Below are 16,702 nucleotides of genomic sequence, written 5' to 3'. Positions count from 1 at the left end.
AAGAGAGGAGAAGAAAGAATATCCAGGGTGTGTAGGGTCTTTGATTATGCTGGCTGCTTTACTGAGGCAGCAAGAAGTGTAGACAGAGTCCATAGAGGGGAAGCTGGCTCCTATGATGTTTTGAGCAGTTCCCACAACTCCGTAGTTTCTTGCAGTCATCTGCAGACAGTTATCAAACCAAGCCATTATGCATCCAGGTCAAATGTTTTCTGTGGTGCACCAATAAAAGTTGGTAAAGGTTGACGAGGACATGCGAAGTTTCTTTAGCCTCCTAAGGAAAAAGAGGCGTTGGTGAGCTTTCTTCCTTGTGACATCAACGTTGTTGAATTAGGATTGGAACTTGGAACTTGAAGCTCTCAACCCTTTCAACCTCAACATCGCTGATGTAGATAGGAGCATGTGTACTGCCCCCTTTCTGAACTCACTGACCAGCTCTTTTGTTTTGTTGACATTGAGCTTGTTGTCAGGACACCATGTTATTAAGTACTCTATCTCCTCCTGTACTCTGACTCAATGTTATTGTTTGTTATGTGTGCATAGTGGCTTACAATATTGTTTTTATTAAATATATTATCAGTAAATATGAAAAACTCATGCATATTTTGCCTTGGGCATCCCATATTTAAAGCTTTTAAACATATACTTCTTTGGGAGATTTTGTTACAAATGTTCAAAAACAGAAGCATTTCGATAGACTTGATGAGGAGAAACTGCTTTTGACAATGGGGTTTGAAACCAGTGAAAGCAGATTTAGTAAAATTGTCAAAAGAACCAGATGAGATACTAGAATCCTTTAAGCAATGGATTGTTTTGATCTGAAATTTAGTATCTAAAAGGTGGTAAAATGAATCAATATTAACAAGTGAAAGATCATTGGAAGAATATTTGAATTTGCAGAGATGTGGGCAGAGAGCAGAAAAGAGGGACAAATTGGAAAGCTGTCTCAAAAAACCACACAGATGTCCTTAAATGTCCTTTGCTATATCATTCTATGAAGTATTTCTCTCAAACCGTTTGTCATTTAAAACAAGCAGAAAATGGTATTGACATCTGATAATGCCCTTGTCCACCCAGTTATAAATGCTTGCATGCTTCCCAGTCTAGTGCTCTTAAGTCCTTACTTGCTACAAATGGTTTTTGAATAATTCAAGCAAACAAGCATGATTTAATGCACATTCAGAAAAAAAGTGCAATTTGTATTCTAAAGTGTTTTAAACTTGCATTTGTATTCACCAGGTTAATGGAGGAAGTGGGAACTTCACATGGTCATCAAGTAATGAAAGTGTTGCTCTAGTGACTGTAAAAGGTTTGATAGCAACTGGTGATAACCGAGGTTTTAGCATTATACAGGCGAGGGATGTGGAAAATCCAATTCACTTTGGCGAAATGCAAGTAAGTCAGAAATAATTATTTCCTTAACTATTTAATACTGATGATCCTATTTTCCAAGTTCGTTTATTTGTGAATTGATTTCAAACCAATTTAGAAGATATTTGTTAGTGTTAGCTAATGTCATGGGTGGTAGGGTGGGGATATGTCGCTACCAATGGAGGTGTAAAGCACTCCTTCCCTCCCCTATCCTGCAGGTCACCTTGGGCTCCCCCAGCCCAAATCAGGGTCATGTGATGCCATGGGAGCAATTGGTGGTTGATAGTATGAGCAGCTGATGCATATTGCAAGTCCTAGTTATACGTTCACTGATGACAGGCAGATAATCTCAGAAGATTAATGTCTGGGATCACCTGTCTTGTAAAGACACTCTCCAGAAGGAAACATTGGCAAACCACTTCTGCAGAAAAAATTGCCAAGAACAATCATAACCACGGATAGAGAAAAGAATAAGAACAACAGTTCTTCCCCACAGGCAGATTGAAGACAAATGGAAGACCACGATCACCTATGTCATGTGACACAGCACATGATGATGATGATAACTAATGTTCATTGAAAATTCTGAACACTTGCTCATATTAATTTTTATTTAGATGTTGCTTGTTTTTTTTTAAACTCTACCTTTGTAAATAGCTTTGAAGTTGGGTCTAACATGGGCACAACAATAAGTCCAATCTGTAGCATAATGCAGAAACTCTTTTCAGATAGGTGCTTTACTAAAATTTGAAGCAGGCACTTTCTGCATGAATCATGTTGGTAATTGGGTATTTCACCCAAGACTGATAGATTCATTTGATAGTCTGCTGTCTGTGTTTAGAAGTATACATGTAGTATCTCAGATACAAAGTCTGGTGTTCATGGTGGAGATTAACTTCCTTTTACTCTTTCTTTATGGGCCATATGAATGAATTATCTTGGATGAATAATCTAATGTAGATTTAAAAATTAATTTGGTATTTTGCATAATTGTAGATAAATGTGCTGAGACCGGTCAGTATAGATTTTGTCCAGTCCCGAATAGAGATTGAGGTTGCTCAGTCTCTTTACCTACCTATGATGGTTTATGGACTCATGGAGACAGATGCCATGGAAACAGTTCCAGTGAATGACTGCACACTAATGAACTTGGCAGTAGAAATGGACAAGCAAGGGGTATTCAGAGTCATTCAAGGTACATCTGAAAGCATGATTCAGTTTTATGGTTTGCAACTGAAAACAAAGTATTTTGTTTTTATTAAACATTTCTTTGAAGATGAAAGTTTTGCCAGCAGCACTGACTTCCTGTACATTTGGTGAAGAGTTCAATACTTCTGGATTAAATGAGTTTATATGTTCCAAAATTCTATTTACTCAGTTGGAAAAAATCAGGAATCGTGTTTGGGAAGCCTTGGATATGCACGTAATGATGTCATGCTTGTGTAGTGCTCATTTAGAACATTGCAGGAACGCATTAGGATATGTTCATCCAAACCCATTCAAGTTTAAATAACTCTGCGTATTCTGCAGCACTCTCCCCGTCCCACATCGGATGCATTACTTGGAAGTAACTCTTAATTTCTCTTTAAAGTACATCACAATGAACATGCACAAGTTAGGCTGAAGGGCCTGCTTCTATCCTGTACAATTCTGTAACTCTATTGAGGTTTCACTTTGATTCTCTTTTAAGATCTGTTTTCCACAATTAAATATGCAAAATAAAGATTTTCTTCCACGGTATCTCCTCAGCTTCATAGTTCCTAGCATTGCATCATTAATAGTCTGATTATTTTTAGGTTTGTATTCATTGTGAGTCTCCACATTTATCTCTGTCTGCTGCACTGTTAACCACACATTTAGACTATGGCTGTGCCCTTGTTCAGCTTTCTAAGTTATGTATCATTTAACTCAGTGTGATCATCAACTTTGTGTGTCGTTTTCTTCATTTAATACATATTTAAAATAGTGATCAGCTGAACTTTAGTCAAGAATCCTGGGAGATACTCCTAGTTATATGTTGTCAAACAGAATGCATAATCTATTACCCTCCTACCTTCCTAACATAATTTCAATTAATTTCATGAGCTTCCTTATGCTTTTCTCCACACCTCCAGTGTAGTACTTAACCAAGTGTCTGAAGCCTATTTAAATAACATTTCTTAAAGAACATAGAACATAGAATAGTACAGCACAGTACAGGCCCTTCAGCCCACAATGTTGTGCCGACCCTCAAACCCTGCCTCCCATATAAGCCCCCACCTTAGATTCCTCCATATACCTGTCTAGTAGTCTCTTAAACTTCACTAGTGTATCTACCTCCACCACTGACTCAGGCAGTGCATTCTAAGCACTAACCACTCTCTGAGTAAAAAAACCTTCCTCTAATATCTCCCTTGAACTTCCCACCCCTTACCTTAAAGTCATGTCCTCCTGTATTGAGCAGTGGTGCCCTGGGGAAGAGGCGCTGGCTATCCACTCTATCTATTCCTCTTATTATCTTGTACAGCTCTGTCATGTCTCCTCTCAGCCTCCTTCTCTCCAAAGAGTAAAGCCCTAGCTCCCTTAATCTCTGATCATAATGCATGCTCTCTAAACCAGGCAGCATCCTGGTAAATCTCCTCTGTACCCTTTCCAATGCTTCCACATCCTTCCTATAGTGAGGTGACCAGAACTGGTAACAGTACTCCAAGTGTGGCCTAACCAGAGTTTTATAGAGCTGCATCATTACATCGCGATTCTTAAACCCTATCCCTCGACTTATGAAAGCTAACACCCTATAAGCTTTCTTAACTACCCTATCCACCTGTGAGGCAACTTTCAGGGATCTGTGGACATGTACCCCCAGATCCCTCTGCTCCTCCACACTACCAAGTAACATTTCTTGTTTCTACTTTTATCTTTTTTCTCATAAATTATCTATTACAAATTAATGTTCTTAAAAAAATTTGCAGCTTTTACTAACGTAATCCATATTGTGAAGAACTTAAATAAGATAATTAATAAATATTTGCAGTTTTAAGCAAAGTTTGTGCCAAAAATGAAGGATTTGAAATTTTAAAAATAATAGAGGCAGTTTTATACTTGACTAACCATACATTGATACTAGACCAGTTTTATACTATGATATTTGATACATTTTCACTGTCTTACTGTATATAATAACAAAAACATTTCAAGTTAATTATAGATAGTTTTATTGGAATTATATTCTTCTAGTAAATCAGCTTTATGACCAGTTAAAACTTTGTCACTTTTTTCCCTCCAGGGAATTTAGAACCAGGTGTGGATCACTGTACTGGGATAATTGTACAAGCAGAGACACCAGGTTATACATTACTAACAGCAAGTGCTGGATCTCTGGAGGTCCATTTCAGCAGCAGCATAACCATTGCTTCTTACAATCGACTTAGAGTAAGCACTTATGATACGTTATTCTACCTATGATGACGCTGATGTTCAGCACAATTTCAGAAATACAGGTTTCTTGATCATGCTCAAAATCACGTGTGCAAGTGGTTCCCAATCTTTTTAAGTGAAATGGAGACAAGAGACTGCAGATGCTCATACTATTTATCATATTTCAGCCTCTGTCTTCCACCTGGCTCCACCTGTCCTATAATTTTTCTTTTCTTTCCCTTATCTGTTTCCACTTATCAACTACCTTATCTGTCTCAGAACACCCCCTCCCCCTGCCTCTATCTATTCATCAGTCCCTACCTCACATGGTTCCCTCTGTCTTACCCCTCCCACTCACTTCTGTATACTACATTCATTAGGGTCACTCCTAGTACTAGCTTTTTCCAGCATTGATTTCCACTCTGTCAAGGCTCCTCAGAATCTTAAATGTTTCCGTCAAGTAACCTCTCATTCTTCTAAACTCTAGCAGATTTAAGCCCAGTTCATGCAAGTAACATTTCCTATTAAGGGAATCTGCCCATTCCAATTGTTATTCTGATGACCCTTCTCTGAACTGCTTCCAATACATTAAAATCCTTAGCTTGTTTTTGTTAATAATTTCAAGAGAATGATTCCCGGGCATTTACTATTCTGCTCCTCCAAACTTCAGGCTATTGATCCAGTTGCTGTCGCTATAGTCACTCTAACTTCTTCAAAAGAAATGCTATTTGAAGGAGGTCCCAGACCTTGGGTACTGGAGCCATCAGGATTCTTCACAGAACTGAGTGGTGAAAAGAAGGATACAATAATTATCAAACATCAACAAGCTCCTTTGGTGAAAATGAAAAATCATCATGGGTTCAGAGTCATATGTGTGTCCTTGGGGGAACAGGTAAGAAAGAGAAAAGGGTGAAATTAAATCCCAATTTTTTTAAAATTAGTAAATCAGTTGTTGATTTACCAGATAAGAATGAAACCTCATGATTTTTGTGAATAAAACTAGTTAATCATACTATTTTCTCAATTTGATATACGAAAATATGGAATAAATTGATACAATTTGTTCAAATGTTATTGTGGAGAATAACCACATATTTCTTAGCTGGTACACTCTGGTTTATGGTAATTTCGTCATAGGCTAAGGGGTTCATTTTGGGAGCTTAAGAAGTTGAAGAAATGACATTCCCCAGTTTCTGGAACTCATTTGATTTTCTGTTGTTAAGATTAGAGATGTTTTGTGCAGACTTCTATGAAATAATTCCAGACTACTAGTTATTTCAGAATCCTAAACAGAACAAGAAATATGTTACCCTTCAGATCAAAGAGGATAATTGATTAAGGAGATCATGAGTTAGAATGTAACAGGACATATATTGAGTTTAGGGAAATTTTTGAATTGTCCTTGATTAAAGATATTTGGTTCAAAAGTGTAGTGATTTTGAATACTTGGTAATGTATGCTTTGATGCTGATAATAAGCATGTAAAAGACAACGGTCAAGTTATTGCACACTGTTGGATCCTCTGTTTTGCTGTTTGGAGATCGTTTGGATACTTCAATGCTCTGCACTCTCCGAGAAGATTACGGGAGGCGGAGGCAGCGTGCACAAATCTCATGGCAGGCAGGCTGCAGGACAGGGCACAAGCTGATGTTTGGCTACATTTCACTGATTATAGCTTCCATTGCTTGCCAATTAAAGCAACAAAGGAGATTGAGTTATCGAAGTGAGTGCAGAGGGTGAGCGTCAGTTACTTGCCTTTTGATCAGTTGCTCTGTACTGGAGAATGGAGAGCCTGTTCCATTTTGTTCGGTTTTCTTTTTGTGTAGGAGGATGGATTTCGGGGTTGATGTACCTGATCTGTTTTGTTCGATTTTTTTTTTGTGCGGAGGAGGGATTTGGGAGTCGATGTGCCTGATCTATTTTGTCCGTTTTTTGTGAGGAGGTGGGATTTGGAGGTGGTTGATCGTGCTGCCTTTCTTTTCTTTCTTGGTGTCATGGCTATCCAGAGAATTGAAGAATCTCAGAGTTATATACTTTGATAATAAACCACAGATGACTTGCATGAGCTTTTAAAGAAGTCTAATGGTTTTGCCAGAATGGATAAGTTCAAGAGAGTTGCGATTCTATTATAAATAGATGAAAGAAGATAAATGGCAGTGATTAAAACAGCAGTAAGATTAAATAATAAAGAATTATTAATCACAAATCACAACTGGACAGGATGTGGGTAACGTTAATTATGGCAGTATGATGCTGTATGTAAGGAGAGCGTGCACTTGGAGGGCAGAGGTGATTGTGCTCTTGCCTTCCAAGCAGATGCTGTCATTGATATGTTTAAGTGTTGTTGAAAAGTAGAACCAAAGATGAACAGTGTTAAAGAAATTAGAATTATTAAAATATGGTTGTTAAAGTCAAGGATATTATGATAAAGCTTGAAAATGAATGAAGCTAGTGTCATTAAGAACATCAAGGGTTACAAAAAGGGCAAGTTGGATCATCAAGGGTTGAGAAGGAGTGAACTTCACAAAGACTTTCAAAACTATAGTTTGGAATCTTCAACAGAGATAGCTGAACGCATAAGCCTCTCCTTTGCATTTCAAACACTTTCAGACCTTCAGAGTATTTTAAGCATTATCTATGTATTGTAAAGTCATTTATGATATTTGCGGCTTTTTGGTCTATTGTTAGGTATATTGATAGAAAAACCTACCAGGTCACTAATCCTTGAGGCAGGGAGTGGTGGCGTTTTGTGATTTATGTGGATTGTAACTTGATCATGCATTATACTCTGTGCATTGATTGACTGTCTTGCCTGTTGTCTGATTACTATTTTGGAGTTTAAAAATAAATCTCAAAGCTTAAGTGATCCTTAAAATGAACTTTTCAATTTTCCCATCTAAGTTTTTAACATTTAAAGTTGGAAATCAGCCAAGCTTGCTGAACCCGAATCCAGCTGTTGAACACATTAAAGTGAAGTTTATCTGTGCTGTGCCCACCAGTGTGACTTTGACTCCTGTTTACAAGTTGCGTGAACTTGGTCTTCCATGCCCTCTGTTGCAACATAATAAACAATTGGTAAGATTAAAACGATTCTAATTGTTAGCTGAGGTCACGTTTATTTTCAACACTGTATTATGTATGTGAGAAATTTAGCTAAAGTACATAAAAAATGTGTATCATTGTAAGGAACATATTCACTGTCATGCAAGGGTTTTATAATAAACCTAAGGTTGTAGCACGCTAAGTGCTAGATTTCTAGTTTCAGGAATTGGAGCAAATGATGTGCTCTGCACCAAGCCTTTCAGCAGTTTTTGTACAGGGTAAAATAATTCAACATTCTTCCAACTTGTTCACATCAAAGTTTGATGTGTGTTGCTTGAATTTCCAGCATCTGCAGAATTCCTGTTGTTTGCGTTTTTAAATCCAACTTGTTCAGTTAGCTTTGTTGCTGAGGCCCAAGCTGCAACCTCTACATTGGTAAAAATAAACTTGTTATTTGTTTATTAATGATATTTAATGGTTTTAAGATTGTATATTTCTTAAAGATGATTTCTTTCAAAAGTTAATGAAATCACTGTTGTCAGGTTTAAAATGGAATAATGTACACATTTCTGTTGAAATATGGCAGTCCAAAATAAAATTGAAAGAAAATGTTACTTGAAATAATTCAAAGGAGAAATTCTAGACAATAATGTAGAATTTGAGCACAAAATCAGCCTATCAACCCAAAGTATTGTAGGTCCTAATATTTTAAACATTTTCTTAGATTAATATTAACTGGTTTCTGTAGAGCTATGTATAAAGTATTTTTGCTATTGCCTTAATTTATGATGCAAATTGGAAAGGTTTAAAGCAAACTGGAAAGGTTTGAAGCCAAATATTAAACAGATATTCCAAAAGTTTGTTTTAATATTCACATTTGCATGTCAGAAGCACTTGCTGATATAATCTTTCATCACCGCAGAAAGAATGAGAGTAGTCAGAAATGCTGTAGTACAAAAAATCTATTTGAGTTAATTTTATAAACCTCTGAAACTTAATGATGTGTAATGCAGCCAAGGTCATTTCCATTGTTGTTTTTCAGTACTTCTTTTGATTAAATTATGAAATTACTTTGTTACTTAAGTCAAAAATCTGTCAAAATAGAATTACTAATTTAAAACTCTGCGCTTATGATTTTAAAAATCTATCAATTAATATTTCTGTCTGATAATATAGCTTTACGATTTCTTACTCTTTGCGAAAAGCATGCTTTTATCCTGCACTAGTTTAATTTAATACTGTCAAAATTTATTTAATAACTTCAAGCTTTATTATGTAAATGATCACATTCTTTTTTTTGTTTACATAGGTACCCGTTTCTTTCTGCAGGAACACTATTTTGGAGCTGACCGCGTATGATCAACATGGAAGGAAATTTGATAACTTTACCTCACTCTTAATTAATTGGAATTCATCTAATACCTCTCTGGGCAGTCTTCATCCTACGATACACATGGAAATGATTATGAGAAATGATGGGAGCGGACAGAAGAGGCTACATGGTAATGTATTTTGCACTGAGAACAAGCACATTACCGTAGAAATATACTGTGAAGAGTCACAGTGGGATAACAGACCTTTTCAATAAATGACTTGGGTTAGGTGTAACACTGTGCAAACTACGTATTTTGAATATAATCTATTTAAACTGTGCAGTACAAAAGTAGACTACATAAGTTATTTTAAAAGAATTATTGGAATGTAGTAAACAGAACTTGTGATCTGAATTGCAGAAATTCTTTCCCATATAAAGTAAACAGGATGATTTCTCCAGTAAAGTGAAATGTGTTGGAGGATAATTGCAGATTATACTGTAATATGATTTCTTTGACAGCAGAATCCAGTGAGAGTTGGATAGTAACATACAAATGTAGCCTGTAATCTTCTCTAGTGAAGCACATTATGTTTGTACATATTCAACATTGAAAACTTTGAAATCTTCGTGGACCATAAATTCTCTTTATGATTGGGGAAATTTTCTTGTGCGTTACCAACTGCTGTTTATCTTGGGGACCTCTTGTTATGACTTCATTGCCACGCAAGACGGGTCTCAGGTGGATTACTGTTTCAGGGGATTGGAAAGATAATACGGCCTTAAGGTGACTCAGGAGGTTTGAGTAATGTTGATTTGTAGTATGAATGGTTGAAAGGTCTGAAAAGAGGATGAAGCTCCTCTTTCTTGGCCTTATCTGAGCAGAATCTAATCCACAATGTTTTGCATAGGCTTTCACCATAGAAGATCCAAGTAATACTCCAGAAATAGACAGGGAGGAATTCAGGACAATTACAGTCTCCATGGAAGTAGTACTGAACAAATTTGCTGAAACTGCAGACTGATAAATTCCTGCGCCCTGATGGATTTCACCCTAAGGATTTAAAGGAATTAGCTGTGAAATAATTAGATTTTAATTTTAGAAGTTTCCTGTACTTGAAAAAGATTTTATTAAATTGGAAAATAACAAATATAACATCATTATTCAAAATGAGAGGGAATCAGAGAACCATTGATTATTTCACTTAACATGCAGTAGCGGAAAATCACTAAAAGATATTTCGATGGCATTATAACAAGATGCTTTATATTATATATAATATAACATGAATAATATAGTCAGATTAGGGCTTCTGAGTCTGGAATATGGTGGAGCTGGAAGTCAGGCCTTCGCTCTGTGTTCCGCATTCGAAGCCTAGCCTCATGAATATTGGACGAAGAACATCCGACGGAGAACATCCAAAATCATGATCTCTGCCTTGCGGTCGAAGGCCAGTGGTGTGGACTTGGGGATGAAGGGCATCCATTGTTGTTAGACTGCCCCAGGCTGGTGAATGCCCATGTGAGTAGGAGAGACAAGGGCCAGTTAGTTGGCACACTTGGAGTTTGAGCCACTGTGTCCTGTCATCGGCTAGTCCTGGGTCAGTGCTGGAGATTGGAGGTCCAGAGGTCACTGCCTGTTCGCTGAAGCCTAGGAGCCTAAGGCCCTCTCCTGGAGTTGGAGGACTCTATGTGTCTGTGTGTGGAGGGAAGGAGGGCTTATTTTGCTGTTGTTTCGTTGCTGTTTTGTTCCATTTTGTTGCATTCTGTGTCATATTGCCAAACATTTTAGGCATACTTTGTTGCACCAGAGTGTGTGGCGACTGTTGCAGGCTGCCCAGCACATCCTTAGGTGAGTTGGTTGTTAATGCAAATGGGGTATTTCACTGTATGTTTTAATGTATATGTAATAAATAAATCTGAATCTGAAAGATTTTCAAAAGATTCAACCTCTGTAAGGGTCTAAAAGGTGTGTTGCATAAAGAATAATGTTTTCCCTACATACCTGAGCTAGAAAATGCATCAGACACAAAGTTATGTCAGGAAGTCCCTGCGCAGATTTCCAGAATGGCATAAAACCTAGATACTGGAACTGATCATAGTTGTACTTCACTTCCAATGTAATGTTGATTTTCAATTACCTTAACACTGAAGAAAAAACAGTGTTTTGTAATTGAATTTTTCAGCACATACCTTTAATCCTAAACTTTTGTGTGTGCAGAAAGAATTGTTGTAGAGATCTTGCCATCTCCCAGGCTGTCAAAGGGAAGGTTAACTCAGTCAGGCATAAAGGAAGGTTCTAATTGAAGGAATCACACTTTAAAACTTCCAGTTTCAGGATCCACATTAAAGCATTGCACCAGTGTCTAAGTAATGCTGCAAACAGACATGCTGTTTATTATGCTATGAATTGAAAGTTTTATAAATTTATTCAGTCATTATGAATACTATCAGAATGCCTCAAACTCGATTATTGCTGGTAATTCGGCAATTTCAAGATTGAAGCAGGATCTCTGAATATTCAGAAAGTGTAAAACTCAATCTAGAACCAAAAAATTGCTAGAATTGAGCAAACTGAACTGTATGTTTTTTTTCATTATAAAAATTGTTAGAGATTTCTGCTTTACTAAACATTTTCCTATAATTCTCCATCAAGACTGAGTGTGTATGTTTTAATAACAGGTCATAGAATGGTTATGGTCTACAGGAGGAAAGGAACTGTGTCCATTTCAGCAAATTTAGTCGGTTACCAAAAGTCTCATTCTGATATAATAGCCAAAGTAAGTTAACAATATAGATTTGAGCAGTGCAAATACATTTATCTTTAAATTTCTGTTTTCTATACATCTTTAGAAAACTATTGCCAGTTAAGTGGTTGGGGAAACTCAGTGTCAGGGCTATTTTGTCAACCTTGTTGTGAATGTATTGGAAGAATTTAAAATGAACTTTTTCTTCTATCTCTTATGGCATGTTCTGATATTAATTGTGTTTTCTGAATTAAATTTGTGTGGCTGGTGGATGACTGAAATTTTCTGCTGAGGCCTTGCATCAGGACTGGGAGTGTAGAGGAAAGATAGCCAGTATGTAGAAGTTAGAAGAGCGGGTAAGACTGAGGCAAGTTGTGACAGGCAGAACCAGTTGAGGTGGGGAATGATGAGCAATTGGAGCTAAGTAGGAGATGGGAAGGGAAGTTTTGAGACAAAACAAGCAGATGATACATGGAAACATAAGGGGGAGGAATATTAGGCAGATAGAACCAGGTGGGGAGCAGAGTAGTGTTAGAGGCCTGTAGGTGATAAGTGGAACCAAATAAAGGAGGGAAAATCGGTGAGTCATGTGAGAAGAAACTTGAGATGGAAACTGGTGGTAGAAGTATTGAGTCTTGTCAATTGATGGGGATAGGATGGGATGGAAAAGGAAAGAACTACCTGTCCACCATGCCATCTTGAGTCCAGTAGAGCACCTGAGCTTTGTTGTGCTTTGTCTGCAATGGGGATGTTGAGTTTTGCAGAATATCTGGTTCCACTTACCAGCTTCCAGCTTACATCCTGACACTCTCTTCACCCACCACCACCCACCCTCCAGCCCAGCCTGGCTTTGCCCATTATCTTGTCTGCCTATCACCAAACTTTTGTCTCATCGTCTCTATCACTTCTGGCTTTTTCCCCTTTACCTTCTGAATCCTGATGCAGGGTCTCAACCCAAAAATTTGATCACCCTTTTGCCTTCACAGATGCTCCTTGATCCATTGAGTTCTTCCAGCCCCTGAATGATATTGCCTGATTAATTTTTTTATTGGCTAACCAGCAACCTGAGCTGTAAGTGTACATCAGATTAGGCTAGTGTCAAATTTTTATAGTCAGATATTTTGTTTGAGAAGCCCATTTGAGAATGTGATGTTATAACTACTCCAACTTGGAGTCAATGCCTTCAGGTAACATGATGGAGGGAGGAAAATCAATAAGAAAAAGAAAACAGCCCACATAGACCAATCTATCTTAAATTTCTTAGCGGGAATCATGGGCGTATTTAAGGCAGATGCCAAGTAGTCTAACCTTCTGCATATTAAGGATTGAGAGATTTTAACTCCAGAGCCTCATGATTTCTCTAATAATATTTATCAAGGCGTGTCATTGAGATGCTACAGTGTTTCTTTTTTGGTTTGTTATTCCTGATGTTACACCCACCACTTTATTCTTTGAACTGGCGATTTCCTGCCTTCTGTGTTAGACAGAACACAGCTTTGATGTCAAAACATATCAGTTTATAAATCATAAAAACTGAGTGACATTCAGTTTTGTTGCTGTTGGGACCATTCATTACCATTAAAGTACTCCAAATCTTTCAGCAATTTGCCAAGACCTGACGAAATGCCTTCCATCAGTGATTGCAAACACAAATTTCTTCCCTTTTAAGCATGGCTTCAATCAGCACCAACTAAATTTAACTTATGCTAGCTACTTTTAAAATGAGATGCTATGGATCCACACTGAGGTAATAACCAGCGTTATTAGTGCTGACTAGTAACTGAAAACATGATAATAAGGAATAAGAATTAATATTGTATGTTTCCTGGACCAGCCAAAAGAGGCAGTTTAATCACACATTGCAATCCCAATATGTTTTTTTTCAGCATCACGAGTTAGCACCCAATTGTTCTAGGGCAGGGGTCCCCAACCTTTTTTGCACTGCGGACCAGTTTAATATTGACAATATTCTTGCGGACCGGCCGACCCGGGGCGGGGGTTGCGGATAGGGTTGCTAATGGACAAGAGTAGCAGTCAAATACATTGTGTTTACCCAGAGGAAGACTACAATGACCATGACGCCTTGCGCAGGCACCAGTGCACATGCGTGTACCTGCCGATTTTTTTTCTGCAAATCGTTTTTGGTGATTCTGTTCAGGGAGGTGTTAATCATGACCGGAATATAAGTGATAAGTGGCTAATACACTGAATTTTGTTTCTAAAAGGGTTTATCTAACGAATTTAATATTAACCACACAGCTCATATTTTCCTCACATGAATATAGTGATGTCAATTATCAGGGGAGCTTGAAGTAAGTGTTGAACGAACTTCCAGTAGAAATGGTAGAGGCAGGTTCGATATTATCATTTAAAGAAAAATTGGATAGGTATATGGACAGGAAAGAAATGGAAGGTTGTGGGCTGAGTGCAGGTCGGTGGGGCTAGGTGAGAGTAGCGTTTGGCACGGACTAGAAGGACAGAGATCGCCTGTCTCCGTGCTGTAATTGTTATGTGGTTATATAAGTCACTTATAAGCCAATAGCATCATAACATCTTAAGTAATGTTTGGATATTAAACACACAGCACATATTTTCCCCATATGAACATATAAAATCATTGCAACACACCAATATCGCTGAAATCAGTGGGAGCCCTGGGCTTGTTTCCCTGCAACAAGACGGTCCTATCGAAGGGTGATGGGAGACAGCGATACTCGAAGGGGGTTCCTTATTGTCCAGTCTATTCCGCAATTTAGTTTTCGTTGCATTCATTGCAGAGTTATGTTGGAAATGGAAGCAACGTTTTCAGTGCTTTCGTGGCTACCTCAGGATATTTAGCCTTGACTTTGATCCAGAATACCGGCAGAGATGTTATGTCAAACATACTTTTCAGCCCGCCGTCTTTTGCAAGCTCGAGGAGTTGATCTCCTTCCCGCGCTGACATGGATGGCGCGCGGGTAATGACCTCGCGTGCGTTCAAGCTCAACAGTGCGTGACAGGGAATGAGGAAAGGTGCAGCTGACTCCTATCGCCAAATCATATCGTTTCTTCGCAGCCCGGTAGCACATGCTTTGCGGCCCGGTGGTTGGGGACAGCTGTTCTAGGGATTTGGTTTTACTTTAATAATGTACTTGGCCTTGGCCTTTTCTCCTTGGAGTGACGGAGGATGAGAGGTAACCTGATAGAGGTGTATAGGATGATGAGAGGCATTGATCGTGTGGATAGTCAGAGGCTTTTTCCCAGGGCTGAAATGGCTAGCACGAGAGGGCACAGTTTTAAAGTGCTTGGAAGTAGATACAGAGGACATGTCGGGTAATTTTTTACGCAGAGAGTGGTGAGTGCGTGGAATGGGCTGCCAGCAACGGTGTTGGAGGCAGATATGATAGGATCTTTTAAGAGACTCCCGGATAGGTACATGGAGCTTAGAAAAATGGAGGGCTATGAGTGACCTTAGGTAATTTCTAAGGTAAGGACATGTTTGGCACAGCTTTGTGTGCCAAAGGGCCTGTATTGTGCTGTAGGTTTTCTATGTTTTTATGTTTAGAATTCATATAATTCATTGTCAAAATATATATATTTTGTTTTCTGCAGGTGAATGATTTGTTTGTGTCAGTAACAGCCACAATTGACTTATTGCTGGTGGATGATGTGTCCTTCGTACCCAGAAACCTCACTGTATATAATCATCCTGATATTTTGGTAGGACATTCATTTAAATATTAAAGAACATAATTCAAGATTTCTTTTGTGAAACAGAGTCTAGAGACACAGTGCACAAAATAGCTTTAGAAATCTTCAAATCTCATTCAAGTTGAATTCCACCTAACCACCCTTTAAAAACCTGTGATCTAATCCTAAGCAAGTGATCAAGGAAATTAAAGTGAAGTGTAAGGGCATACTGTAAGGTTGTTACATGGCATTTTTTTTTTACAATGTACTGAGGTCTGGAGCTCTACTAAATTTGCAGTATCTGTTTCCAGATGGAACTAGGCAGTTAATATTTACCTTCTATGAACAACTCACAAAATAAAGCCACCGGTGGATTATGATAATCCTGTTTTACAATTTGTTTCATTCAAAATTTATTTGTTTTCAAAATGAGAAAAATTTAACAATGGTTTTGTAAATTTATTGAAAATTTCTTGTAGCTGACCTAAATTTGCCATTATGTTATAAATGTGGAAACATTGATATTATATTTCATAAGAAAACTATTGAATCGCATCAGAAGATCATGGATTTAAGACTCACCCCAGAACTCCAACACAACCTGTGTTTTATTTTTCTTGGTAGGGTGTATTGTGGAGATATTGTAATGAAATGGAGATTTGTAGTTAGCATGAAATTCATTTTCAATACATTGATGCCATCTCTCATGGGGATAACAATCTCCTACTACATTACCTCAAGCCGGACCATCACCTGTGCCTAACAACCAGCAATCCTAGACTGCTTCTTCTGGCCCTGAGGAGGATCCTCAAGGGCATCTAAGCAGTCTCAGTGAAAGGGAGCAGCATTTGTACTGCAGTTACGTGGGGAGCATTGTATTAGGACATCAAAACCCAGGTACAATATTATGAAAGAGGAAGGTATCAGGCTGCGTAACTTTGCACCCTGTGCAGAAGTAAGGACATCGGAGATAGATGTTGATCATTCAATTCCTTACCCATGGTAGTCCTAAGGATTCAAAACTTGACCAATATTTAGATTTGCAGAGTGGAGAATCTCCAACATTAATATATTGTATGCAGAGCTGATTTCTGTTCAAACAAGATACTGCTCACTACGAAATAGAGGTTTTATCAAAACTGTTCGGGTCATTAGGTCAAGGGATTAT

General features: G+C 38.0%; 1 protein-coding gene across 1 annotated transcript in view; it reads left to right on the top strand.

Moving 5' to 3' along the window:
• LOC140187848 (nuclear pore membrane glycoprotein 210-like) overlaps positions 1–16,702 on the top strand; it is a 148,068-nt gene that overhangs the window by 59,062 nt on the left and 72,304 nt on the right. The window contains exons 12-19 of the mRNA XM_072243645.1: positions 1,237–1,392; positions 2,365–2,563; positions 4,634–4,779; positions 5,435–5,656; positions 7,666–7,839; positions 9,116–9,308; positions 11,801–11,898; positions 15,457–15,564. Of these exons, the coding sequence (XP_072099746.1) occupies positions 1,237–1,392; positions 2,365–2,563; positions 4,634–4,779; positions 5,435–5,656; positions 7,666–7,839; positions 9,116–9,308; positions 11,801–11,898; positions 15,457–15,564 (1,296 nt within the window). The remainder of the gene's footprint in view (positions 1–1,236; positions 1,393–2,364; positions 2,564–4,633; positions 4,780–5,434; positions 5,657–7,665; positions 7,840–9,115; positions 9,309–11,800; positions 11,899–15,456; positions 15,565–16,702) is intronic.

The sequence above is a fragment of the Mobula birostris genome, chromosome 25 (assembly GCF_030028105.1).
Source record: "Mobula birostris isolate sMobBir1 chromosome 25, sMobBir1.hap1, whole genome shotgun sequence".
NCBI lineage: Eukaryota > Metazoa > Chordata > Chondrichthyes > Myliobatiformes > Myliobatidae > Mobula > Mobula birostris.
This window is presented reverse-complemented; position numbering and strand designations above follow the sequence as displayed.